Source organism: Staurois parvus, unplaced genomic scaffold, assembly GCF_062004578.1.
Source record: "Staurois parvus isolate SC_StPar_1 unplaced genomic scaffold, SC_StPar_1.0 ptg000777l, whole genome shotgun sequence".
NCBI lineage: Eukaryota > Metazoa > Chordata > Amphibia > Anura > Ranidae > Staurois > Staurois parvus.
Window position 1 is genome coordinate 540,685 of NW_028318573.1, and position 27,654 is coordinate 568,338.

The 27,654-nt window shown below is 43.0% G+C and overlaps 1 protein-coding gene across 1 annotated transcript in view; it reads right to left on the reverse strand.

Moving 5' to 3' along the window:
• LOC149444766 (plexin-A1-like) overlaps positions 1–27,654 on the reverse strand; it is a 283,982-nt gene that overhangs the window by 151,549 nt on the left and 104,779 nt on the right. Inside the window, exon 8 of the mRNA XM_089654551.1 lies at positions 16,283–16,483. Within this exon, the coding sequence (XP_089510677.1) occupies positions 16,283–16,483 (201 nt within the window). The remainder of the gene's footprint in view (positions 1–16,282; positions 16,484–27,654) is intronic.

A 27,654-nucleotide genomic window follows, 5' to 3' on the forward strand; every position in this document is an offset into this window, starting at 1 on the left:
ATGTCACTGGGAGGAATAGTGCCCCATCATTGGTATCAGTGGGAGGAATAGTGCCTCATCATTGGTATTAGTGGGAGGGATAGTGCCCCATCATTGGTATCAGTGGAAGGAATACTGCCTAATCATTGGTATTAGTGGGAGGAATACTGCCCCATCATTGGTATCAGTGGGAGGAATGGTGCCGCGTTGTTGGTATCAGTGGGAGGAACAGTAAAGCATCCTGGGTGTCATTGGGAGGAATTATCTCCCATCATGGTGTCAGTGGAGGGAATGGCACTGAATCGTTGGGTCAATGGGAAGAATAGTGCCCCAAAGGTCAAATAAAGGCATGCAAAGGGCTGCATCAGGCCCACGGACCACAGTTTGTGTTTTGATTTTATTCACCTTCATCAGGAAAGGCCAACATGTTTCGGGGGATCCAGGATCCCTTTCTTCAGGACTATGAATAAGAGCAGAGGAACTAAACCCAAACTGGACTGATGTATCAAAAAATGAGTATTACCTTGTGTAAAGCTTATTTTCATTTCACTTCAGCTCGAGACCAGACATGGATTTGTTATATCTCCCTGAGGAAGGGTGACCTTAACACCCAAAACCTATTGGTCTTTCCTAGTGAATTTATATAACATCTTATTCTGGACTTTATAGGTGGAGTGATGCTTCTAATATCTACTTTATAGGTGGAGTGATGCTTCTAATATCTATTTTATAGGTGGAGTGATGCTTCTAATATCTACTTTATAGGTGGAGTGATGCTTCTAATATCTACTTTGCATGTTTCTCTAAGGAGCATTTACAAGAGTCCCATAAAAAGAGCTGCCAGCTCAGACCCGCGATTATATCGAGCCTATTGATCATTACAGCGCTCCTCAACAATCACAATAACATCCAAACGGCATGCAGCTAGTGATGTTACCATTCTAGATCTTAATGCATGCCAGGGACTCAAAGTATTGAAGCCACTGGACTCACATGACAAGCAGCATTTTAAGGTGGACTGCGCATGAAAATGCATGTTTATTTCATGGACAGGTCCTCACTTAATAAAAGAATTAGATATCAAAGCTGCCAAAAGTGTAGCTTTTTGTGAAAAAAATTAAATACCTTGGATCTGGCTTCACCCATGTTGCGAAGACAGCAGCGACATAACTGGACCTCAGGGGAAAGCTAGGTGTGTGAATATTCTGCAAGTATTGCCTAAGGTCTCCCAGCAGTGGATGTACCTGCAATTACATACTTACCATGCCTTGTTATCCATTGTGTCTCTCTGGAAGCAGCCAATATGGCAGAGGCAAGGCTTTGCTTCCTCATGTCAGAACTGCTTCTCTGATGACCAGTGGAGAAAATTCAAGAAGCAGCAGGAGAGGTCGACGAAGTACAGTTCCACAAAATAGATGAAGCAGGGAGCTTTTTGCACTGCAGATTTTTAGGTACAGTTTTCTCTCCAGCAAGGAGAACAGTGAGCAGCACAGTAATGAGATTACCAAATCTCAATCCAAATGTGTGTCTCTGGGGGCAGCCCTCTTGATAGAGGCAGGACTTTGCTTCCTCTTGTCAGAGCTGATGACTGGTGGGGGAATATTCAAGCAGCAGCAGAAGAGGTGGAGGAAGCACAGATCCAGAAAATTGATGAAGCAGAAACAGGGAGATCCTTGCACTTCAGGTTCTCAAGTACAGTTTTCTTTCCAGTAGGGAGAAAGGTAAGCAGATATTACCAAATCTCACTCCAAATCTGGTGAGACTAGCAGTGCCTTAGATTCAAAACTGAGATTTGAGGCTGTAGGCACCAGGAGTGCCTTGGCACCCTCACATCATACCAGAAAGTGCACGGGCATGCGTCATGTATTTTTATATAGGACATAAAAAAAATATAAATCGGGATACAGTTTAGGCACAATTAATATTTGCAAATTAATTTTTTTTTTTAGTTTCGGCCCCCTTTAGGGCTTGTTCACACCATGGGGCAGAAATGTCAGTTTTTCCGCACACGTTCTGCAAGGGCACAAAAAAAATCAATTGTTCTCTATGTGCCCTGTTCAACACTAGTATCAAGTGCAGATTTTTTCTGCACAGGATTCTGCAACGTATATAACAGTTATTTAAGCGCGAATGAAAACTGATGTCTCTGCAAGAGAAAGCTGCGGAACAGTTTCCACCAGTTTTTCTGTACGTATCGTGTGAATGAGGCCTAAAGTGGATGGAAAAGGCAATGTGCACAAAAAGTCTCAAAGCAACCTCAAGAAGTGCCAAGATACCATTTTAAGTGTGAAAAATTGCAACAGAATTACCATTTTAAATGGTTTAAGTGGTGGTCACGTGAGGCAGGCAGTGGGCAGAGACTATCAGCAACATACTCCAGGCTCTAGAGCTCCTTCATCATTACAGTGCATATGCATTGTAGGAAATGTCCAACCTGCAGTCGCTATAACGAACCGGGGAAGCTTCAGGGTGCCGATAACACCTAGACCAGGGGTAGGCAACCTGCGGCTCTCTAGATGTTGTGGAACTACATTTCCCATGAGGCATTGCAACATTAAAAAACTGACAGTTACAGCTATGACTTGCAGAGGCATGATGGAACTTGTAGTCCTGCAACAGCTGTAGAGGCGCAGGTTGCCTACCCCTGGCCTAGGAGATTAGCCATTTAAATAGAGGCTGAGGAGCATTGTCAGTCCAGCACCGGAACCAGCATCAGAATATGGGAAAGAGGAGGATCAGCAGGTAAATTCTTTATATTAACTAGGACCAGGAAAAAAAAGGAGCAAAATGTCAATGTGCATATATCACGGGAACCTTGCAATGAACTATTTTTGGCATTAGGAACTAGTCCTATAAGCTTCTGATCATCAACCAATGACCGTGAAGAGATGGCGGTCAGCGTAAGAGGCTGTTGAGGTAAGGAGGCTCAGCCGTGCGCCCCCATGAGGCATCAAAACACACGCAGCGATGAGCGATCGCCGAGGCATTCAGAGAGGAGAATTCGGAGGAGAGGAAGCTGCTGCCGGGCAGCCTGGAACAACATCCATCCCGGGAGACGTCTTGTCCGTCAATATATTAGATCTGTATTTTCTTGGCTGGAGAGCTTTGCAAACACAATTAATCTACTGAGGGTTGGTGCAGTGAACTCCTCTCATGGATTTCACGCTCTCATTGACCCAGCTTCTGCTTGCTCTGAATTTGGACAGAAAAATTATCTGAAAAGGGTATTTTTCCAGCTTCTCCCCCACCCCAGCACATACCATCCTCTAACAAGCAGAACCGCATCTGCTTTCCACTCCGATGCGTGGCAGACAGGCACCTCCGGACCTCATAACCCAAATCCAAACACACAAAATATAAACTGTATATATAAAGGGGGCCTCTACACTAAGGATTTGTTCAACTGCTGCTTAAAACTCGATTCTAAAAAGTGCAAAATCCTACAGGTGTTCATGCAGTCACTTACTGTAACAAAAAAAACAACCCACCCACCGGAAAAAAAAAAAAAATGCAGACTCGATGAACCACCCAGTCTTTTTTTCTGACGTCACTTTTCTATGTTTCTATGTTCTGCGCTTAGTATTTACTGCATGTTAGTGGGCTGGCAGCACTGCTCATGTGTTCATTCTTTAGAGGTTAGAAGCAGAAACATCTCACGGATCACGTCCCTGTCTCTCACACACCAGCAATAAGTCAGTACAACTAGCCCACGAGTGACCTTGAAGACATTGGAGGATGTTAACTATGATGTAACTATGATGTAACTATGTATGTAAGTATGATGTAACTATGTATGTAACTATGATGTAACTATGTATGTAACTATGTATGCAACTATGTATGCAACTATGAATGCAACTATGATGTAACTATGTAACTATGATGTAACTATGTATGTAACTATGTATGTAACTATGATGCAACTATGATGCAACTATGTAACTATGATGTAACTATGTATGTAACTATGATGTAACTATGTATGTAACTATGTATGTAACTATGATGTAACTATGTATGTAACTATGATGTAACTATGTAACTATGATGTAACTATGTATGTAACTATGTATGTAACTATGATGTAACTATGTATGTAACTATGTATGTAACTATGTATGTAACTATGATGTAACTATGTATGTAACTATGTATGTAACTATGATGTAACTATGTATGTAACTATGTATGTAACTATGTATGTAACTATGTATGTAACTATGTAACTATGTATGTAACTATGTATGTAACTATGTAACTATGTATGTAACTATGATGTAACTATGTATGTAACTATCTATGTAACTATGATGTAACTATGTATATAACTATCTATGTAACTATGTATGTAACTATGTATGTAACTATGATGTAACTATGTATGTAACTATGATGTAACTATATATGTAACTGTGATGTAACTATGTATGTAACTATGTATTTTATGGCAAGAGATGGGGGGGACAGTTTCAAGGATGCAGGTTTCATTGAAAAAGCAGGAACCCCTGCATGTTATTCACAGCACCAAAAAAATTGGCCATTTTAGCATTTTTGTATTTAAACAAAGAAAGCAATTAAAAATAAAATGATATCATATGACCAGACCAACCCTATCAGGGCAAAAGGATTTTTTTTTTTATTTAAAGGGACAGTTCACACAAAACGGACAGCCTGACTTTTCTTGGCCCACCCCTTTCATTCGTTCTTTCAATCACGGAAGCTCAGCATCACATGTGGGCATTACCTAGGGTGGTCTATATGCAAATGCAATCTGCCTAGGGACGCCCACTCCTCCAAAACATACATCTATCCATCAAGGAATAATTGCATTACTCCTCCCAAGAGCCAACCTACAGAGGCAGGGTGCTGGGATGTTTTTAGGAAGCTATGTACTGCACCTTGTCGGTCCTTCCCACCAGCTATGATCTGCCTGCATTGCGTAGAGAGCAGCACAGTGGCTAAATGGTCAGCACTTCTGCCTGGCAGTATTAGGGTTGCACTTCATGTCCGGACACTTTTACCCACTTCCTGTTCAGCTTTCAGCGCCATCACACTTTGAATGACAATTGCGCGGTCATGCAACACTGTACCCATTAGAATTTACCAATTTTTTTTGAGACCGATAAAACTTTATTTTGGTGGTATTTATTCACCACTGGGATTTTTATTTTTTTGCTATATAAATGAAAAAGTCAAACATTTTTGAAAAAAGTGTTTTTCTTATAAAATTTTGCAAATAAATAATCTTTCCTCATAAATCTTGGCCAAAATGTATTCAGTTATCTTTTTAGTAAAAAAAAAAAATAACCCAAATTAGTTTATAACCAAAAATTATAATTTTTCAAAAAATGTTTTTACATTTTTATTTTTTTAATATTATTATTTATGTTTTTTGTTTTTTTTAACATACCGTCAGCCTAGCAGTGCAGTGCCACCACAGTGACGCTGTACTACTTGTGGGGGGTGATGAAGATTTATTTATTTATTTTTTTACACCGATTGCTTTTACACCCGTAGGGCAGCACAGTGGCTAAATGGTTAGCACTTTCACCTGGCAGTACTACGGTTGTTGGTTTGAATCCCAACCATGGCACCACCTGCCTGGAGTTTGCATGTTCTCCCTGTGCCTGTGTGGGTTTCCTCCGGGTACTCTGGTTTCCTGCCACACTCCAAAGACATGCTGGTAGGTTAATTGGCTCCTGTCTAAATTGGTCCTAGTACAGTTGTGACCAAAATTATTCAACCCCCACTGAAATTGAGTGTTTTGGCCAGTTTGACATTGCTTTTGATCATTCAGTCATCTTGCTTACATTTACATTAAAGAGGCACTTGTAGGTCAGACAAATATAACATAACAGTTATAATGAAATAACCACAAATGTCTTTTCTGTGCTCACAGCATTATCAGTTTTATTCAACCCCCAAGTGACATTCAATCTTAGTACTTAGTACAGCATCCTTTTACAGTTATAACAGCTTTTAAACGTGAAGCATAGCTTGACACAAGTGTCTTGCAGCGATCTACGGGTATCTTCGCCCATTCTTCATGGGCAAAGGCCTCCAGTTCAGTCACATTCTTAGGCTTGCGCACTGCAACTGCTTTCTTTAAGTCCCACCAGAGGTTCTCAATCGGATTTAAGTCTGGTGACTGCGATGGCCACTCCAAAATGTTCCAGCCTTTCCTCTGCAACCATGCTCTAGTGGACTTGGAGGTATGCTTGGGATCATTGTCCTGTTGAAAGGTCCAACGTCTCCCAAGCCTCAGGTGTGTGACGGACTGCATCACGTTTCCATCCAATATCTCCTGGTACTGAAGAGAATTCATGGTACCTTGCACACGCTGAAGCTTCCCTGTACCTGCAGAAGCAAAACAGCCCCAAAGCATGATTGACCCTCCACCATGCTTCACAGTAGGCAAGGTGTTCTTTTCATCATAGGCCTTGTTCTTCCTCCTCCAAACATAGCGTTGATCCATGGGCCCAAACAGTTCTAATTTTGTTTCATCAGTCCACAGAACACTATCCCACAACTTTTGTGGTTTGTCCACATGGCTTTTGGCATACTGCAGTCGACTCTTCTTATTCTTTGGAGACAGCAAGGGGGTACGCCTGGGAGTTCTGGCACGGAGGCCTTCATTACGCAGTGTGCGTCTTATTGTCTGGGCTGAAACTTCTGTACCCACATCTGACAAATCTTTTCTCAGTTCCTCAGCAGTCACACGGGGACTTCTCTCCACTCTACGCTTCAGGTAGCGCACAGCAGTCGAAGTCAGCATCTTCTTTCTGCCACGACCAGGTAGCGTTTCAACAGTGCCCTTTGCCTTGAATTTGCGAATGATGCTTCCTAAGGTGTCTCTTGGTATGTTTAACATCTTTGCAATCTTCTTATAGCCATTGCCCTTCCTGTGAAGAGAAATCACCTCTTCTCTTGTCTTCCTGGACCATTCTCTTGCCTTCACCATGTTTGTAACCACACCAGTAAATGTCTAGAAGGAGCTGAGTATCACAGTCATTTTAAAGCTGCCTAATTGGTGCTTATTATGCTTGATTGCTGCTCGGTGACATCCACAGGTGTTTTCAATACCTGATGGAAAGCACCTGTATGAACCTCTGTTCTTCAGAGTGGTAGTCTTTAAGGGGTTGAATAATTGTGGCAATGAAGAAACCACATAAGAACCATTTACTACTGTATTACATAAACAATTGATGTCATTTTAGTTGCATTTGGGTAGTTACAACGTCCTTGTAGGATTTGATTCTGAATACAATTCCAAATGTACACTATAGTCCCTAAACCCCTTTACAGCATTGGGGGTTGAATAATTTTGGTCACAACTGTATGTGTATGTATGAATGTGAGTTAGGGGCCTTAGATTGTACACCCCTTGAGGGTTAGGGATCTTAGATTGTACACCCCTTGAGGGTTAGGGACCTTAGATTGTACGCCCCTTGAGGGTTAGGGGCCTTAGATTGTACACCCCTTGAGGGTTAGGGATCTTAGATTGTACACCCCTTGAGGGTTAGGGACCTTAGATTGTACGCCCCTTGAGGGTTAGGGATCTTAGATTGTACACCCCTTGAGGGTTAGGGACCTTAGATTGTACGCCCCTTGAGGGTTAGGGACCTTAGATTGTACGCCCCTTGAGGGTTAGGGACCTTAGATTGTACACCCCTTGAGGATTAGGGACTGATGTGAATGTACAATATATATGTAAAGCGCTGCGTAAACTGATGCCGCTATATAAGTACCTGAAATAAATAAATTAAATATCAAACTTTCTAGACAAAGCAAGAGTGGCCAAGTAGAGCTTCTAACCAGCTCGGAAAACCAGCTGGTAGGTGAATTGGGTCGTTGGTTCGAATCTTAACCACGGGACCACCTGCCTGGAATTTGCATGTTCTCCCTGTGCCTGCGTGGGTTTCCTCCGGGTACTCCGGTTTCCTCCCACACTCCAAAGACATGCTGGTAGGTTAATTGGATCCTGTCTAAATTGGCCCTAGTATGTGTATGTATGAATGTGAGTTAGGGACCTTAGATTGTACGCCCCTTGAGGGTTAGGGACTGATGTGAATGTACAATATATATGTAAAACCTATACATAGATTGTAAGCTCCAAGGAGCAGGGCCCTCGAACCCCTCGTGTATTGTATTGTTACTGTATTGTCTCATGTACTGTCCCCCACTATAATGTACAGCGCTGAGCAAACTTTTTGGCGCTACATAAATGTTTTTTTAATAATAATAAAACACTGCGCAGATTGATGGCGCTATATAAAATACCTGAAATAAATAAAATAAATAATATCAAACTTTCTAGACAAAGCAAGAGTGGCCAAGTAGAGCTTCTAACCATCTCGGAAAACCAGCTGGTAGGTGAATTGGCTCCTGTCTAAATTGTCCCTAGTATGTGTATGTATGAATGTGAGTTAGGGACCTTAGATCGTACGCCCCTTGAGGGTTAGGGACCTTAGATTGTACGCCCCTTGAGGGTTAGGGACCTTAGGTTGTACTCCCCTTGAGGGTTAGGGACCTTAGATTGTACGCCCCTTGAGGGTTAGGAACCTTAGATTGTACACCCGTTGAGGGTTAGGGACCTTAGATTGTACACCCGTTGAGGGTTAGGGACCTTAGATTGTACGCCCCTTGAGGGTTAGGGACCTTAGATTGTACGTCCCTTGAGGGTTAGGGACCTTAAATTGTACTCCCCTTGAGGGTTAGGGACCTTAGATTGTACACCCGTTGAGGGTTAGGGACCTTAGATTGTACACCCCTTGAGGGTTAGGGACCTTAGATTGTACACCCCTTGAGGGTTAGGGACCTTAGATTGTACGCCCCTTGAGGGTTAGGGACCTTAGATTGTACACCCCTTGAGGGTTAGGGACCTTAGATTGTACTCCCCTTGAGGGTTAAGGACCTTAGATTGTACACCCCTTGAGGGTTAGGGACCTTAGATTGTACTCCCCTTGAGGGTTAGGGACCTTAGATTGTACTCCCCTTGAGGGTTAAGGACCTTAGATTGTATGCCCCTTGAGGGTTAGGGACCTTAGATTGTACGCCATTTGAGGGTTAGGGACCTTAGATTGTAAGCCATTTGAGGGTTAGGGACCTTAGATTGTACACTCTTTGAGGGTTAGGGACCTTAGATTGTACGCCCCTTGAGGGTTAGGGACCTTAGATTGTACACCCCTTGAGGGTTAGGGACCTTAGATTGTACACCCCTTGAGGGTTAGGGACCTTAGATTGTACACCCCTTGAGGGTTAGGGACTGATGTGAATGTACAATATATATGTAAAGCGCTGCGTAAATTGATGGCGCTATATAAGTACCTGAAATAAATTAATTAAATAAATAAATAGAGAGGTACAGAGACCCAGTGAGTGTAAAATAAATGTAATGGAAACGGGAAGGTTTTATTTAAAAATGTAATTAGCATGTTGATGAGGGGGAGGGGAACCACCAAAGGAGGCAAAAATCTACGTCGATTAAACTTCAGCTTTAAGAACTCTTGCGCTCCTCAGTTTTCCATCTTTGCACTCTGCAGGATACAATATATGGTTAAGACAACAGACACAGACCACGGGGATGAACGATCCTTTAAAACAGTTCACTGAAAAGCATTTAACAAATGCACTTACTGACCTGTAAAACAAGCTTTGGAACGTATAAATCTCGCCGCTCCCTTATGGCTCCCTACTGCAAAACCATAAAACGTAATATGGATTTCTGCAAACACACATCTCCATGAACCGTACAGTCGTAGACACCCCTCGCATTCCGGCTCCTCGCCGCCATAGCAAATAAAACTGTCAGCTCATAAACGGTCAATGAAGGGGGGAGGGGGGATTCAACATTTAAATTGCTTCACTTTATTGACTTGCACAGGACCTCCTGCAGCTTTTACTGCAAGTGTGTTTTCTTTCTTGCTATGCTTTACAGCCAACTCTTCCTATTCTCCAGGGACGGTTTATTTTTTTTTATATCTGTTGCCTCAGAAAAATATAATTTTTAGTAAAACCCTTTTCTCTGTGTTCACTGGAGGACACAGCTCTGCTTTAGATCACCACCCGTCGGGTATAGTGCCACCTGCAGTAGTTGATTCACAGGTTGTCAGTGGGAACAATGCCTCTTACATTGGTTGTCAGTGGAAGGAATGGAACCCTTACAGTGGTGGTCAGAATGCAACGCCTACAGACAGCTAAATAGGACTCTGCAGCCACCATCAAATGGGAGGACAACCAGCCACAGCTCAAGGAACCCTTAGCAAACTCTGGAGGAACCCTGCTAGAGACTGGTGGCTCTAGAAGTTGGAAATCACTGTATAGACCCAGCTATTCCAGTGATCTCCACTAGCTTCTGGGTCCCGTGCCAAGCGGCTGTCCTGCTATATTATGAACAAAGGAGATCGGCCACTTAGCATGGGCGCCATTCGGAGAATGCTTTACATTTTTTGTACATTTACAAAGCATTTGCTGACTGGACAATGTGGAGGGTGTGATGTCGCCCCTCATCCAATCAGGGAATGCTTTGCATGAAATGAGAAAATGTAAATCGATCTATGAATGGCACCCATGCGGAGCTGCCAACTTCCTGTGTTCACAATGCAGCAGTCCCACTTTTCAGAACAGGACCTGGAAGCTGGTGGAGATCACTGGAGCAGTGGCGTCTACTTCAGTGATTTTCATCTTTTAGAAGGCATGGCATATACATAGTTATATTGGTCCAAGCTGGAACATTGTAACTATGTAAAAATTTTCATATCTGGAATTCTTGAAATGCTTTTCTTTGCGTTCGTTCAAAGACACAACTCTGCAATACTTTCCTTGACAATTTCTTCAAACCAGAACCAACCAAGTCAATTTTCAGAGTCTTGAATCATAAATGAAGGCTCAACGGATAACTCACAAATGCTCACCAGAGGTCGCAACTACAAAATGCAGCACATATCATGACAGCCACGAAAAAAACTGGAGGCCCTCGTTAAAATTGAGCATGCTGGCAACTTTGTTTCTCAAGACAAACTGACAAGGAGCCCCACACCTGGGATGTCCCATGACAAACTTCACCCACAAGACTGGGCCAATTTGACTACGCATCAAAGGAGGAGGTCCCAAGCGAGAATTCTTTGTTCATTTTTCTAGAGCAGTGCTTCTCAACCGGGGTTCCAGGAGCATGAGACCTTGTTTGCCCAGTATCAGGGGGTGCTCTCATATATGGGGAGGCTCTTATGCGATAGCGGCCTCTGACTTAATAGGGGGACTTATCACGGGAAGCGGGGACTCCTGGTGGGAAGGTGGCTTTTGATGCGAAGTTAGTTTCATCAAGGTGGTTGTGTGCAGCCTCCCAGGGTCAGGTTCCCCACTGATAGCTAACATTTACTTTTTTTTATACTTCAATTAGGGTCTCGCGATTTTGCAAAGTTTTAAAAAGGAGCTGCGACTGAAAAAAAGTTGAGAAATGCTGGTCTATATCAGGGGGTCTCTAAACTTTCTAAACATAGGACCAAGTTTACTGTCCTTCAAAGAACTTTATGGGGGCCGGAGTGTGGCCAACAGAAGTAGAAAATGTCCTGACATCAGTAGGTGTAAGCAATGAAACATCTTTAGTATTAGAGGGAGAAATAGTGCCCCATCACTTTGTCAGTTGGCAGAATCGTACCCAATCATTGGTGTCAGTGGCAGAAATGGTATCCCATTGCTGGTGTCAGTGGGAGGAATAGCGCCCCATTGTTGGCGCCAGTGGAAAGACTAGTGCTTCATTCTTGGTGTTAGTGGGATATTATAGTGCCCCAAGAGCCGGATATTAGTAAGCAAAGGGCTGCATCCAGCCCCCCGGGCTACAATTTGGAGACCACTGGTGTACTATAGCAATAAAGTTGCCAGGATTTTGAATTTCATGGACCGCCGACTGCTTTCTTTCCCTGGGATGTATCTGGCATAGGACGAGCCCCAGCCTCAAGCATGGCACCTGATGGTGACCCAGTTATAGCCTTGGGAGCAGCGCTCCTTAGTTTATTGTTCATATATTGTGACATGTCAGGAAGGGATGAAAGGCTCACTTTAAACTCATCAATGGCCAACACCCTGCTGTCAGCATGCAATCTTGGAGCACGACACGTACCGGCCATCAAGACACAATGCAGCAGAGACATGGCATATCTGAATGAGCACAATGAAAATACTCTGCTGTGCCTGAACACACAGATCTGTAGAGAAAACACTCAAAATGGAGCAACACAATATGTTTAGTAAAAGTGGCTTCAGACTGTGAGCAAGGCGAGAGATAAAAGCTGAATCTGAATGTGGAAATCCCTTTAAAAACACTGCGGTTGACTTCCTCTGCTCAGGATTATAGTTGGTGCAGTTGTGCTTTTTATTTTCCTTTCTGCATTTAAAAAACTGCCTGAGTCCCTTTGGGAGCAAAAGACTATGCAAATAAATGTAAGTGGAAATCTCCAAAGAAATAGGAAGAACGGGGACCGCAAACCGCCCACACAGGCTAAAATACAACTTTCCCACCACAAATATAATACGAAAAAACACACCATCCGGCAGATACACAGGACAGGCATCATTCAGGAACACATGGATCACTGGGTGAATGCTGCTTAGTGTGGGGCTCATTCACACCTTGGCTTCTTGATTCATTGTGTTAACCACTGTCTACCACTGCAATTTTTTATTTATTTCCACACACGTTACAAATCCACATTTTTTCCCATTTTGCTGGATATATATATATATGGATATATATATGCATATATATGGATAGATGATATAGATAGATATAGAGATATATATATAGATATATATATCTATATATATATATCTATATATATATATATATATATATATATATATATATATATATATATATATATATATATAGATAGATATAGATATATATATATATATATATATACACACAGTCAGGTCCATAAATATTGGGACATCGACACAATTCTAACATTTTTGGCTCTATACACCACCACAATGGATTTGAAATGAAACGAACAAGATGTAATTTAACTGCACACTGTCAGCTTTAATTTGAGGGTATTTACATCCAAATCAGGTGAACGGTGTAGGAATTACAACAGTTTGCATATGTGCCTCCCACTTTTTAAGGGACCAAAAGTAATGGGACAATTGGCTTCTCAGCTGTTCTATGGCCAGGTGTGTGTTATTCCCTCATTATCCCAATTACAATGAGCAGATAAAAGGTCCAGAGTTCATTTCAAGTGTGCCATTTGCATTTGGAATCTGTTGCTGTCAACTCTCAAGATGAGATCCAAAGTGCTGTCACCATCAGTGAAGCAAGCCATCATTAGGCTGAAAAAACAAAACAAACCCATCAGAGAGATAGCAAAAACATTAGGTGTGGCCAAAACAACTGTTTGGAACATTCTTAAAAAGAAGGAACGCACCGGTGAGCTCAGCAACACCAAAAGACCCGGAAGACCACAGAAAACAAATGTGGTGGATGACCGAAGAATTCTTTCCCTGGTGAAGAAAACACCCTTCACAACAGTTGGCCAGATCAGGAACACTCTCCAGGAGGTAGGTGTATGTGTGTCAAAGTCAACAATCAAGAGAAGACTTCACCAGAGTGAATACTGAGGGTTCACCACAAGATGGAAACCATTGGTGAGCCTCAAAAACAGGAAGGCCAGATTAGAGTTTGCCAAACGACATCTAAAAAAGCCTTCACAGTTCTGGAACAACATCCTATGGACAGATGAGACCAAGATCAACTTGTACCAGAGTGATGGGAAGAGAAGAGTATGGAGAAGGAAAGGAACTGCTCATGATCCTAAGCATACCACCTCATCAGTGAAGCATGGTGGTGGTAGTGTCATGGCGTGGGCATGTATGGCTGCCAATGGAACTGGTTCTCTTGTATTTATTGATGATGTGACTGCTGACAAAAGCAGCAGGATGAATTCTGAAGTGTTCTGGGCAATATTATCTGCTCATATTCAGCCAAATGCTTCAGAACTCATTGGACGCTTCACAGTGCAGATGGACAATGACCCAAAGCAGACTGCAAAAGCAACCAAAGAGTTTTTTAAGGGAAAGAAGTGGAATGTTATGCAATGGCCAAGTCAATCACCTGACCTGAATCCGATTGAGCATGCATTTCACTTGCTGAAGACAAAACTGAAGGGAAAATGCCCCAAGAACAAGCAGGAACTGAAGACAGTTGCAGTAGAGGCCTGGCAGAGCATCACCAGGGATGAAACCCAGCATCTGGTGATGTCTATGCGTTCCAGACTTCAGGCTGTAATTGACTGCAAAGGATTTGCAACCAAGTATTAAAAAGTGAAAGTTTTCATTTATGATTATTATTCTGTCCCATTACTTTTGGTCCCTTAAGAAGTGGGAGGCACATATGCAAAGTGTTGTAATTCCAACACTGTTCACCTGATTTGGATGTAAATACCCTCAAATTAAAGCTGACAGTCTGCAGTTAAAGCACATCTTGTTTGTTTCATTTCAAATTCATTGTGGTGGTGTATAGAGCCAAAAATGTTAGAATTGTGTCCATGTCCCAATATTTATGGACCTGACTGTATATAGATATATATAGACATATATAGATATAGATAGATATAGATATATATATATATATATATATATCAGACTGCTAGAACAATTTCAAACCCCCAAACAATTATGTTTTCTGAAAGCAGAGATCCAGTAGAATGAAATGGTGCTAGTTGCCATTTTTTAAGTTGCACAATTTTTGAACAGCTATTTATAAAACGCATCATTTAAGGAAAAAAATACCACATTTTTTAAAACTGTAAAAATATGATGTTGCATCGAGTAAATAGACACCAAACGTGTTGAGCCTTAATATTGTGCAAGCTTGTAAAATCGTAAAAAACATTATTGTGGGCTTATTTGCAACATTATTGCTCGGGCACGGCAGTCCATTCATTTGAAAAGGCTGCTGTGCCACATTTCCTGCAAGAAAAAGGTGCATGCACCTTTCTGAAAATGCGACCACAGGGAAACCGTATGGGAAACTGTATGGTCATTTGGACCAGGCAGTTTCCTTGTGGTTTCTGCACCTGCAATCATGCTGAGATGCATGGAAGTGTTATTCAGAATGAATCTCGCACCTTCGGAGCCCATAAAAACGGCCACTTTTAGCTGAAAGCCCTTCACTGGCTCTAAAAATCAATAGCAAGCCCAAAGCCACAGCAACCTTTGTTAACCCCTTGTATACTGTGCCGTTTATAAAGGTACATTGGTGGACAAGGGCTTAATGTGTGCATTGGTAAGGCATAAACATGGATTAAGGTAAGTATTCACCTGTGGTGGAGGTGGTGGATTACCTTAGGACAGGGGAAGGGGGGAAAGAGGTTAAATACACTTTGTTCTAAAGCGCACTTATCCTTTAACGCGTGTCCCCGTGCGCTGTAAAACACGTGCATCTCATTAGCTAGTAAGGGTGCCATTGAAAATGAATGGCACTGCAATGCATATTGCAGTAATACGTGTATTACTGCTAGGCAACAGTGTGATGGGGCCCTTAAAGTAGACATAAAGCCTAACCAGATGACAATTTAGAGCACTATGTATCAATAATTGCCATTAAAAGCATTTCCTGTCTACATGCACTCCAGAAATGGCTACATAGAATGGGTTTCTTGATGGTGGACTATGACTGTGTGTATTGTGTGTTAAAACGACAACTTAAGTCTCCAACAGAAGCCTGTGTGATAGGGTGACAACATGGGAACACAATTGGCAGATAAGGACAGAGAGTTGTCACCCCACAACAGGAAGTGCTCGAACAATGACCTTCATGGCAGGATCACCAGCGATTCGTTGGAATCGTGCAATATTTGAGCCGTGTACGGCCAACTTACAAAAGGCTGCTTTCGCAGACTCATCCACATATGAACCCAAATTACACATCCCTCTTTTGTTCAGCCATTTCCCAGAATGCCCTGCTTGTGTAATTTCAGCCTCTGAGCTGCTGTTATAGAGAATATTGGCTATCCGTGATTTACGGATATGGGTTCTGTCAGTCTCTAATGAATTGTCTCATGCTCTTCATCAGTCTGTCACTGATAAGACAAACGTGGTTCTTATTACATACGTGCTGTGTTACAGCAATGATAACAACACCCCCTACTCTGCAACAGATTGAGAAGTTAAGGGGAGGGAAAAAAAAACCCGACTGCCGACCGATCAAAGAAAAGTGTTCACGCCATTCGCTGATGTCAAAGAAAGGAAGGCTGTAGAGAAAAGCACATGGGGTTCTGTACTTGGCACACCGCGGGGCTCTTACCGAAGTGTTCTGACATTGGATGCTGGTGCTGTTGAAGCGCAGAGCGGTGACGCGGGTCACGCTCCCCGGGATGTGGAAGATACACTCGTAGTTGCGCTGGCCGGACTGCGGCTGCGGGAGGTTCTTGGCGGTCAGCGTGATAGGTTTCACCACTCCAACTGGGATGTAGATTTGAGTTGAAGGTAGAATCTGAGGACAGTCCTGTCAAGGAAAAAAAAAGTAGTTTTAGCCAGATGGAAAAAAATCTCTTTTTAAACCAAATCAATAGAACAAATGTCGACATTACCAAATCACATTGTGTTTTTTTTTAAATAAAAAGTACTTTGTGTGATGAATTAAAAAAAAAAAAAGGTTCCCAAGCAGCTCACGTTCACAATACCTATGGCCAACGAACATTATTGGTGGTTAATGTTGTAAGAGACTGCAGAGAGTCTACGGTTTCCAAAACGACAGCTGGTGCGATAAGTGGATCAGCAAGGCACAACCAAGGTAATAGTCCAGTCTATCCTGAACTCAGCGGCTAGACTCATCCACCTCACCAACCGCTCCACATCTGCCACCCCCCTCTGTCAATCCCTTCACTGGCTCCCGATTGCCCAATGCATTAAATTCAAATTACTAACACAGACATACAAAGCCATTCACAACCCTGCCCCAAACTACCTAACTGACCTGATACCCAAATACCACCCAACCCGTACTCTTCACTCCTCACAGGACCTCCTACTCTCCAGCTCCCTGGTCTATTCCTCCCACGCCCGACTGCAGGACTTCTCCAGGACTTCCCCCATCCTCTGGAACCCCCTAGCCCAATCCATCAGACTGTCACCTACCCTCCTCACCTTCAGGCGCACCCTAAAAACCCATCTCTTCAGGGAAGCCTACCCCACCCGCACCTAACAACCGATCTCCTCCTACCACTCCATCGCCCCACAGCCACTTCCTCCTGTACCACTATCCCCTCCCTCCTAGATTGTAAGCTTGAAAGAGCAGGGTCCTTGAACCCCTCGTGTATTGTATTGTCTCATGTTCTGTCCCCCGCGCTAATGTACAGCACTGAGCACACCCTTCGGCGCTATATAAATACTGTATAATAATAATAATACACAAAAACATTAAAGAAAACCTACAATAAATGATTGCAGGGGCTGCCTCTACTATTGAAATGGGGAAGAACAATGACTATGTGGGTTAGCAATTCTGGGGTCTTCAGTTTGTATCCAGGCCAGGACACTATCTAAGCCACACTTTTCAAACACAAGGCCCAGGGGTCCAATCTGGCCTGCCAGACCATTTCATGTGGCCCGTCACACCCTCTCGTCTCCTCCTCCACCTTGTCTCAGCAGTCAGCAGCAGAGAGGACAGAACTCCTCCGCTTCTCCATGTAGTTGCAGAGAGGCTCATCTCTGCACCCCAATCCCCCCCTTCCCCGCCTCAGCAGTCACAGCAAAGAGGAGGACAGAACCCTCTTGTTTCCACCTCCCCTGATCTCAGCACTTGCTGCAGCTGACTCAGACTCCTGCAGCTGACTCCAGCCCCCTTCTGGTCCTCCGCCAGACCCTGCACTTTCTGATTTTTAGCTCTGCCCTCAGCTTATTCCTTGCAACAGCACAAGGTAAGAGGGGTCCACTGTGATGTAAGGGAGGGTGGGAGGCTCTTGACATCTGAAGTAAGGGTGGGTGGGGTGTTCTGGACATCTGGTCTTACAGATAAAACTGGCCCTTTGAGGACAACTGCATTGAAATTGAGTTAGACACTCTTGTTCTAAACAATATACCACTCACAGGTTCGAATGAACACCAGAATTCAGTCAACCAGAACACTGGAACACTAGAATAAAGCACGGCAGTGAAACGCTTGCACGTCTTACCCCCTTGTAGGCCGGATGAGCACAGAGTCACCCTCTCACCGGGACTTCTGCAGTGTTTCTGATAGTGGGCGAGTGACACCTAGGTGATCTGACCAGCGAGGGAGCAACTCGTACAAAGTAGGTTAATGTTCTCTTGGCATATTCTAGCGATCCCGCTGTGGGTGAGCACTCACCAGAGACAGGTCACAAATAAACCAGGTGTTTCTGTACACTTACATATACGATACTGATTCCAAAGTATCCTCTTTAAGTCCAGTGTCAATGGCTCAAAAGCCCCTGGGTCCTCTGTCCCAACATTGGATACAAATGTTCCTGTCTTTAAAACCACTTGTCATGGACAAGACGACAATCTTGACATCATTTTAATGTAGAAGGTCTCAAATAAAACCAAGTGATTCTCTGCACACCTATATATACTCTACCAATTCCAAGGTATCCCCTTCTGTAAGGCCAATATCAAGGTTGTTGGCTCAACAGCCCCCAAGCTACTCTACCCCAACATTTTACACAGATGTTCCTGCCTTTAAAATCAATTTTGCCCATCACAGATAACTGAACTGCAGTTGAAAAGGCGCAGCAACATTTAACGTCTTATGCCAGAAAATGAGGAGGCTGGCTGTGATTCTCTTGTAACCTCTAAAAGATCTATATTAGGTGGCTGAAGTTCCATCCAACATCTAACGAAGAGATGAGAGGTTCTAACCAATGCATGCTTAATGTGCCAACACCGCCCTTACACTTCATCAGCAGATCATTGTAGCAGAGGCGGCAGATGCCAGCAGTTGGAAGTCTAAAAAATTCACCTCTCATCGTCCCTGCTTTAATGTCAGGCCTTCCTCCTCCACTCCCCAACCCTGCTATCTCCCTCCTGAAGTATTGTCAATGCTCCGCTCTCATCTGCAGTGCGATCTGAAAACTCAATGATAATCCGCAAACGACAGAACAAGCAATAAAGGATTATTGTAGCTATATCAAATGCAATCTGGAAGGATCAGGCCAACATCTTATTACTTAGCCAGGCCAACCAAAATGAACAATTATGGTAAAAGGAGGAAGTTAATGATGGGTCCTCGTTCTACCAGTCCCCAGGTCTGCACACCAGCCACAGCATTACAAAGTCTTTTTGAAAAATGCAATGGAAAGCATGAGAACACCCAAAAGTCTGAGACCAGCTTGGACAAAGGAAGGAATTCCTCTCTATATTCTCCATGTTATATAGAAGGCCAGTGGGTGAGTTCTATATTCCCTTTATTGGGTGGAATGACCCTTTTAATGTAAAAGTTGGGCACAGACATTAGCTGGTGGTCAGACCTAAGAGCTAAGCGATCTTTTCCTTTACATATATGTGTATAGACATGCACACTCGTGTCACCCAAACCCCGGCTGATGTTCTCATTATCTTGTGGAAAAATTTGAGATCGAAGCTGAAAATCCAACTTGGCAGTTTGACTTTCCCCCAAGCATAATTAGCCGGCAGTGTCTGCACTCATCCTGAGGGAACCACAGACCTAACCTTCCAAAAAAGTAAAAAAAAAAAAAAAAAAAAAAAGATATTTAGTTTCTAACAATTAGTGCTACATGGGTAATCAGCCAGGGGTGCCTTCACCAGCCTAGAGGGAGCTAGAACTCCAACCCTTTCAAAAGAAGGGATATTTCTGTTCTGTTAATTGGTCCTGCAATTGTAAATTGCTCCATCATACTACTAAAATCTAATGTGAACAATCGCTATGGAATGGAACAATAGGTTTTCCATGGTGCAAAACATACAGAATCACATAGCTATATACCGTAGACTAATTCCAACCCAGTGATATCCTACCCCAGAGCCCTCACACTGTCCCAACCTCTGGTGATTGGTCAAAGGGCTTCCACAGTTTAAAAAAGAGGTAATTTTAGACACAACACTGAATGTTTCTATGTACTTTTGCAATGGATGCAAGATTCTTTTATAAATAGAAGCTAGTTTTCCCTGATGATGGGGGTATCATATAGCCCCCCAAATATATCGAATTGTTATCCTGGACTTCTATGACTAAATAATATTGTTTTTTTAACTTCGAAACCTTTGGTTTGCAGCTCTTGTTTTGCTAAATCTTCTAGTGCTGTCAGTAGCCTTCAGAAGACCACCTGACCGACGGCTTGTTGCTGGTCACGTGAATGGGCAATGGAACCTTGGCTATTTAGACTTTCACAGCCAGTGGTAAGGTTTCATAAATCATGTAGAATTAATTTTATTTTAAAATTCTGTGCATTAATTAATATGGAATAGAACAGCCTTTCTCAACCTTTTTATCTTTGAACCCTTGAAATAATATACAGGTCTTTGGGAACCCCTGCTAAAGCCAATTCATTGGTTAGGTGGGTGGTTAGTGAGAAAAACATCCTTTATATTGATGGTCAGTGGAAAGAATGTGTCCCTTACAGTGGAGGTCAGAAGGGCACCATTATAGACAGCTAAAAAGATCAGCTATCTTGAAAAGTAGTGTTGGCCCCAGAACCATGCAGGCACCATCAAATAGGAGAACAATAAGCCAGAGCTTAAGGAACCCCTTGCAACCTCTGAAGGAACTCTAGGATTCCAAGGAACCTTGGTTGAGAATGAATGGTGTAGAGTGATGGAAACTTGGTTGCCTTGATGAAGGTGATACCATATAGTACACCAAATGTGTTGGCCTGTCAGCTTGAAGTTCTATGACTAAATAAATATTTTTTACTTAATACCCTTTGATTTGGTGCTTATGGAATAGAACAGCCTTTTTCAACCTTTTTATCTCTGAACCCTTGAAATAATTTACAGGTCTTTGGGAACCCCTGCTAAAGCCAATTCATTGGTTAGGTGGGTGGTTAGTGAGAAAAACATCCTTTATATTGGTGGTCAGTGGAAAGAATGTGTCCCTTACAGCGGGGGTCAGAAGGGCACCATTATAGACAGCTAAAAAGATCAGCTATCTTGAAAAGTAGTGTTAGCCCCAGAACTATGAAGGCACCATCAAATAGGAGAACAATAAGCCAGAGCTTAAGGAACCCCTAGCAACCTCTGAAGGAACGCTAGGATTCCAAGGAACCTTGGTTGAGAATGAATGGTATAGAGTGATGGAAACTTGGTTGCCTTGATGAAGGTGATACCATATAGTACCCCAAATGTGTTGGCCTGTCATCTTGAATTTCTATAACTACATAAATATTTTTTACTTAATACCCTTTGGTTTGGTGCTTTTGTTTTCCTAAACATTCTACTGCTGCGGATGCCTTCAGCAAAGTCCTCTGTGTTGGTCACAGGACTGGGCACTGGACCTTTGCCTATTTAGGCTTTTGCAGCAAGTGGTAAGATATTATAAATCATGCAGTATTCATTTATTGTTAAATGCTGTGCATTAATTATATGGTAGAGAGTGATGGAAACTTAGTTGCCTGATGAAGGGGATACCATATAGCCCCCTTAATGTGTTGGCTTGTTATCTTGAATTTCTATACCTACATACAGTCAGGTCCATAAATATTGGGACATCGACACAAAAACAGCAGGATGAATTCTGAAGTGTTTCGGCAATATTATCTGCTCATATTCAGCCAAATGCTTCACAACACATTGGACTCCGCTTCACAGTGCAGATGGACAATGACCCAAAGCATACTGCAAAAGCAACCAAAGAGTTTTTTAAGGGAAAGAAGTGGAATGTTATGCAATGGCCAAGTCAATCACCTGACCTGAATCCAATTGAGCATGCATTTCACTTGCTGAAGACAAAACTGAAGGGAAAATGCCCCAAGAACAAGCAGGAACTGAAGACAGTTGCAGTAGAGGCCTGGCAGAGCATCACCAGGGATGAAACCCAGCGTCTGATGATGTCTATGCATTCCAGACTTCAGGCTGTAATTGACTGCAAAGGATTTGCAACCAAGTATTAAAAAGTGAAAGTTTGATTTATGATTATTCTGTCCCATTACTTTTGGTCCCTTAACAAGTGGGAGGCACATATGCAAACTGTTGTAATTCCTACACTGTTCACCTGATTTGGATGTAAATACCCTCACAAATTAAAGCTGACAGTCTGCAGTTAAAGCACATCTTGTTCGTTTCATTTCAAATCCATTGTGGTGGTGTATAGAGCCAAAAATGTTAGAATTGTATGGATGTCCCAATATTTATGGACCTGACTGTAAATATTTTTGTTGACTTCATAGCCTTTATTATAAGGTATCAAATGACTTTTAAGCCTTAGAACCCTAATTTCTATGTGACGTTCATAACCATAAAAATACAAGTGGGAAGCCATGTTCATTCCTTACATGATTCCACTTTTTGCCCTTTAGTAACAAAAGGCATTTAGTCTGAAACTCACTATATCCATCATATATATTATATATATATATTTGTCACTAGACAACTAGTGAGGGGCAAATCTCCCTTGTAGACAGTGATAGAACTTGGTTCCCTTGATGAAAAGGGTACTATATAGCCCCCAAAGATGTTGGCTTGTTCTCGTGGACTTCTATCATTAAATATCAGTTTACATCAAAATCTTGCTTTCCTAAATCTTCTAGCGCTAAAAACACCACAGAGGTTATAAACATTCCCTACTCTATCTAAATGTAAAAAAACATTATATTTGTTCAATTTTATTGGATTTATTTCTGGTCCTGGGAGATACAGAAATGTATATTTATCTCAACCAGCTTTGACTTCACTAGACAGCAATGCCACAATGACCAGCACTCCAACAGCAGAAGGCAAAGTGGGAAAATATGAACAGGATAAAAAAAAAAAACCCAAGTCTCTTGCTCATAAGTCTGGAAAGCAAGTTAGCGAAGCAGAGATCGGGGGAGCAGATGGAGTCAGATTATAATGAACGGGATCAGCACAATTCTGCGCATTTCACACTCCTCGTGCCTGGCACAAGGAGAGATCAGGGTGGAGAAGAGAGGAAGCAGGATAGAGACAGAGCTCCGCGGATAATGTGGAGCCATCTGGTCACTTCAGTCGCTGAATACAGAGATGATATAGGACGCAGCTGTATCACAGTGCAGGAGTCAATCACAGAGATGTACGTGAACAACACTTGTGCTATAAAGTAATCTTGAATTATACCTGGCAACACCAAATCAGATCTTAGAGAGGTAACAGAAAATCTGAAGGCTATTTTTTTTTTCATTTTTAGCTTTGGATAAGGAGTGAGGAGGGATTAGGAGGGATAGGGAACCCTATCAGGTTTTTATTGCTCAAGAGGTAGTGGTAGAGGGGCGCCGGGCACCGATTTTTACTGGTTATCAAAATATAATAGGAGACCGTACAAAAATGACAAATTCGAACTAATTACACATTCATACTACTAAAATAACTTAAGTGTACGTTCTAAAACACTCAACCAAATTTCTGCATTTGAACAGACTCTCCACTAGGGAAGAGCTCAGGTACGTTCGGATCCTAGTTCAAACCCATCTGAGCGATCCCACAAGGAACGTGTTTTTTTTTTTTTTTTTTTACGTCCGCAAACGTGCAACTATAACGAAAAAACCCGTAAGTGTTCACAAACAAAGTGCAAGTGCAAAACACCACACGAAAAAGTGCACTTAGGGGTGTGCTTTGTCCTTCCCCCAAAGGGGATGGACCACTACCCTGATCCCCCGGGGCACGAAGCTCCTGACAGGGACAAGGTTCCCATTTGGTCCTCCTGGCCAAAAGGCCTGGTGGACCACCGTTCCTTGTGTCCAGCCGAAGCCGGACACCCAGTACTTGGTCAGGGGGCTCTCCCGAAGAGAAAACCCCCTAGGGACATGTTACCACACTTGGCCCCTTGCATAGGTGCCACTGCAAGGCAAATAATGCTCCAGCCACAGTTTACTGGTCCAGTAGAGGTGACAGCTTCCTGGTGGGTCTCGTTCAGGTGGGTCTGGACTAGGATCAGTACACACATGCGCTCATCACTCCTCTCCACTAAATACCAAGTGTTCAATTATGAACATTTCCAAAATCCGCCCCTACCTGACCAATGACACCACAAAAGAACTCATCCACGCCTTGGTTATATCCCGCCTCGATTACTGCAACTCCCTCCTCGCTGGTCTACCGTTACACAGGCTATCCCCCCTTCAGTCTATTATGAATGCTGCTGCTAGACTCATACACCTTACCAACCGATCAGCGACTGCTGCTCCTCTCTGCCAATCCCTCCACTGGCTTCCACTAACCCAACGTATAAAATTCAAAATACTAACCACAATGTACACAGCCATCCACAACACTGCCCCTAGCTACATCACTGACCTCATCCACAGATACCACCCAAATCGCCCACTCTGCTCCTCCCGTGATATCCTCTTTCTAGCTCCCTTATCACCTCCTCCCACGCTCGCCTCCAGGACTTCTCCAGAGCCTCTCCCATCCTCTGGAACTCCCTACCACAGCATATCCGATCAGCCCCCACCTTGTCTGCCTTTAGGTGATCTTTGAAAACTCACTTCTTCAGGGAAGCCTACCCCACCTCCACCTAAGAACTGTACTTGAATCACCTCTGCCAGATCATCCCCCGCAGCTATCACCTTTTGTATCACCTCCCCCTTCCTTTAGATTGTAAGCTCCATGATCCGGGCCCTCCTATTCCTTCTGTACTGAAATGTATTGTCATTGTACTGTCTCCCTTATATTGTAAAGCGCTGCGCAAACTGTTGGCGCTATATAAATCCTGTATAATAATAATAATATAAAAAAAAGTTATAAGCACCGCTCTCTGTAGTCCTCAAAAGTAGGAGGTTATAAGGCATGGAATCGTGTAGCAAATGGCTGTAGTACTCCAGCGTATGTGCAAAATACCTGCTGATGCCAACTGAAAAATGTCTTCATTCTAATAATCTGACACTGCTGGCATTATATAAGCCGATCCTATTCTTAAAGTGTTTCTAAAGCAGAGCTGACAGTACAGCTGGACGCAGATGTCAAAGAACAGTCAGTTGTAACTTGCCCCTCTAAACAACAGTTGCTGGAAATATTGTAGCCATATTGACAATGGAGCATTGTAGGGAGGTGAGGCTTCACTGAGAGAAGACCATCCTGGAGACTGCTTGTCTTGAAGTTAATAACGGAGATTGAAAATGTTTTTCTAACCTGTCTGATCTGATGAAAGATCTACCTCGAAGTTTCCATCTTCACCAAGGCACATGTAGAAATAACCTGCCTGCCATGAAAACAAATCTCAATCTCCTGCTTGTAGCTGTTAAGTACATGTTTGCGGTGAGCAGAGAGGCAGCTCACATACAACAACATAGAACTCCCTCTGGGCCCTCAGGATCTCCTCCATAAACTCTGATGCAATTCACCAACTTTATTGCAGGGTCAGGCCAAGTGGGACAAGGCCAGGAGAGATAAGAGAACCTCGGAGACAGCAGCCTCGCAGCTCTAAGTACAGGGGGAGGCCCGCATGGGCAAATTAATAACATGTTTTGATGCTGAAAGGCCTAGGGGCAAATAATCTGTATGGAGATCCCAGGAGCCAGGTAGTTCAGGAACCATTGGCTACAAAGAACAGTTCTCATAGCACAGAAAGAAAAATGTATTCAATAAAAGGCAATGCATTTTGACCCTAAGTGGGCTTCTTTTATCTGTGGCTTCATGTGGCCCACAGAACTAAAAGATTCATCATTGTGCCTCATGGTGCTTGAGTTTTGCATTTAAGTCCCATCAGACACACTATCTGCATGGAGTTTGTATGTTATCCTAATGTGTGGGTTTGCACCAGGGGTTATGGTGTCTTCCTAACAGCCAAAAACACATAGGTGGCTTAGAGCTGAACTCGAAGGACAAAAAAAAAAAAACTTACCAGAGTTCAATCAGTTATATATCCACTTCCCTTCCACCCCACTCAGGTGTAAGCAGTGCAGGTTCCATAGACCCCTAACTGTGGAGTTACAACCCCAGTGCTGAGGTCCCTGAGACCTAGAGTACTTACATCTGAGTGGTCCAGAGGTGAAGGCACAACCAAGTTGGGGGTGTATGAGACCGAAGTTGCTTAACTATGTGCAGCCTAGAGGCGAAAGCACAACTTAGATGAGGTCTTTGAGACCTAGAGTGCTTTCACCTAAGCAGCCCAGAGATGTAGGCACAAGTTAGATGGGGTCTAAGAGACGTAGAATATGTACATGTGAGAGGCCCAGAGGTGTATACGCAACCTAGGTGGGGTTTATGAGACCGTGAGTGCTTACATTTGAGTAGAAACAACTTAGATATGTATATAACTAGTCTATGAGACCTAGCGCACTTACATCTGAGCAGCCCAAAGATGGAGAAACAACCTAGATGTGGTTTATGAGACCTACAGCACGTCGATCTGAGCAGCCTTGAGGTGAAGACACAACCTAGCTAGGGTCTTTGAGACTTAGACCACTTACTTCTATGCAGCCCAAGTTGGAAACACAACCTAGATGAGGTCTAGAAGATCTAGAGCGCTTACATCTGAGAGGCCCAGAGGTGGAAACACAACCTAGATGGGGGGGTCTATGAAACCTAGAGAGCTTACATCTGAAAATCCCAGTAGAAAAGACAAAATCAAGATGGAGTCTTTGAGACATAGGCTAAAATGCTTATATCTGAGCAGCCCAGAGGTGGAAACACAACCTAGATGGGGGTCTATGAAACCTAGAGAGCTTACATCTGAAAATCCCAGTAGAAAAGACAAAATCAAGATGGAGTCTTTGAGACATAGGCTAAAATTCTTATATCTGAGTAGCCCAGAGGTGGAAACACAACCTAGATTGGTTCTATTCAATCTGGAGCGCTTAAATGTAAGCAGCCCAGAGTTGTAGACATAACCTAGATGTGGTCTTTGAGACAGAGTGCTTACATCTCAGGGGCCTAGAGCTGAAGGCACAACCTAGGTGGGGTCTAGGAGACCTAGAATGTTAGCAACCAAGAGGTGGAAACAACCTAGATGAAGTCTGTAAGATCTGGAGTGCTTGCATTTGACTGGCCCAGAGGTGGAAACACCACCTAGATGAGGTCTATGAGACATAGAATGTTTACATCTGAGCAACTCAGAGATGGAAACACAACCTAGATGGGTCCATGAGAATGCTTACATCAGAGTGCCCAGAGGTGGAGAAACAACCTAGATGGGGGTCAATGAGATCTAGCGTGCTTACATTTGAGCATCCCAGAAGTTGAGAAACAACCTAGATGGTGTCTACAAGACCTGGAACACTTACATCTCACCAGCCCAGGGGTGGAACCACAACCTAGAAAGGTTTTATGTGATGTACTGTATATATAAGTGATGTATATATATCTGTGACCACTGGGTCTGGGTATATTTAAGGGAATTGGCTTTACTTTGCCAATTAAAGGGTATAAAAATAAAAAAAGATAGTTTATGAATGTATGTGATACAGAGTAACTTTGAAGACCTTCACTGCTGTATCCTCCTGAGTCTGTATGATACTCCGCATACAGTCAGAGCAGAATTCAGAACAGATACAAGTCTTAGAATAATAAATGTCTTGGTGCCTTGCTACG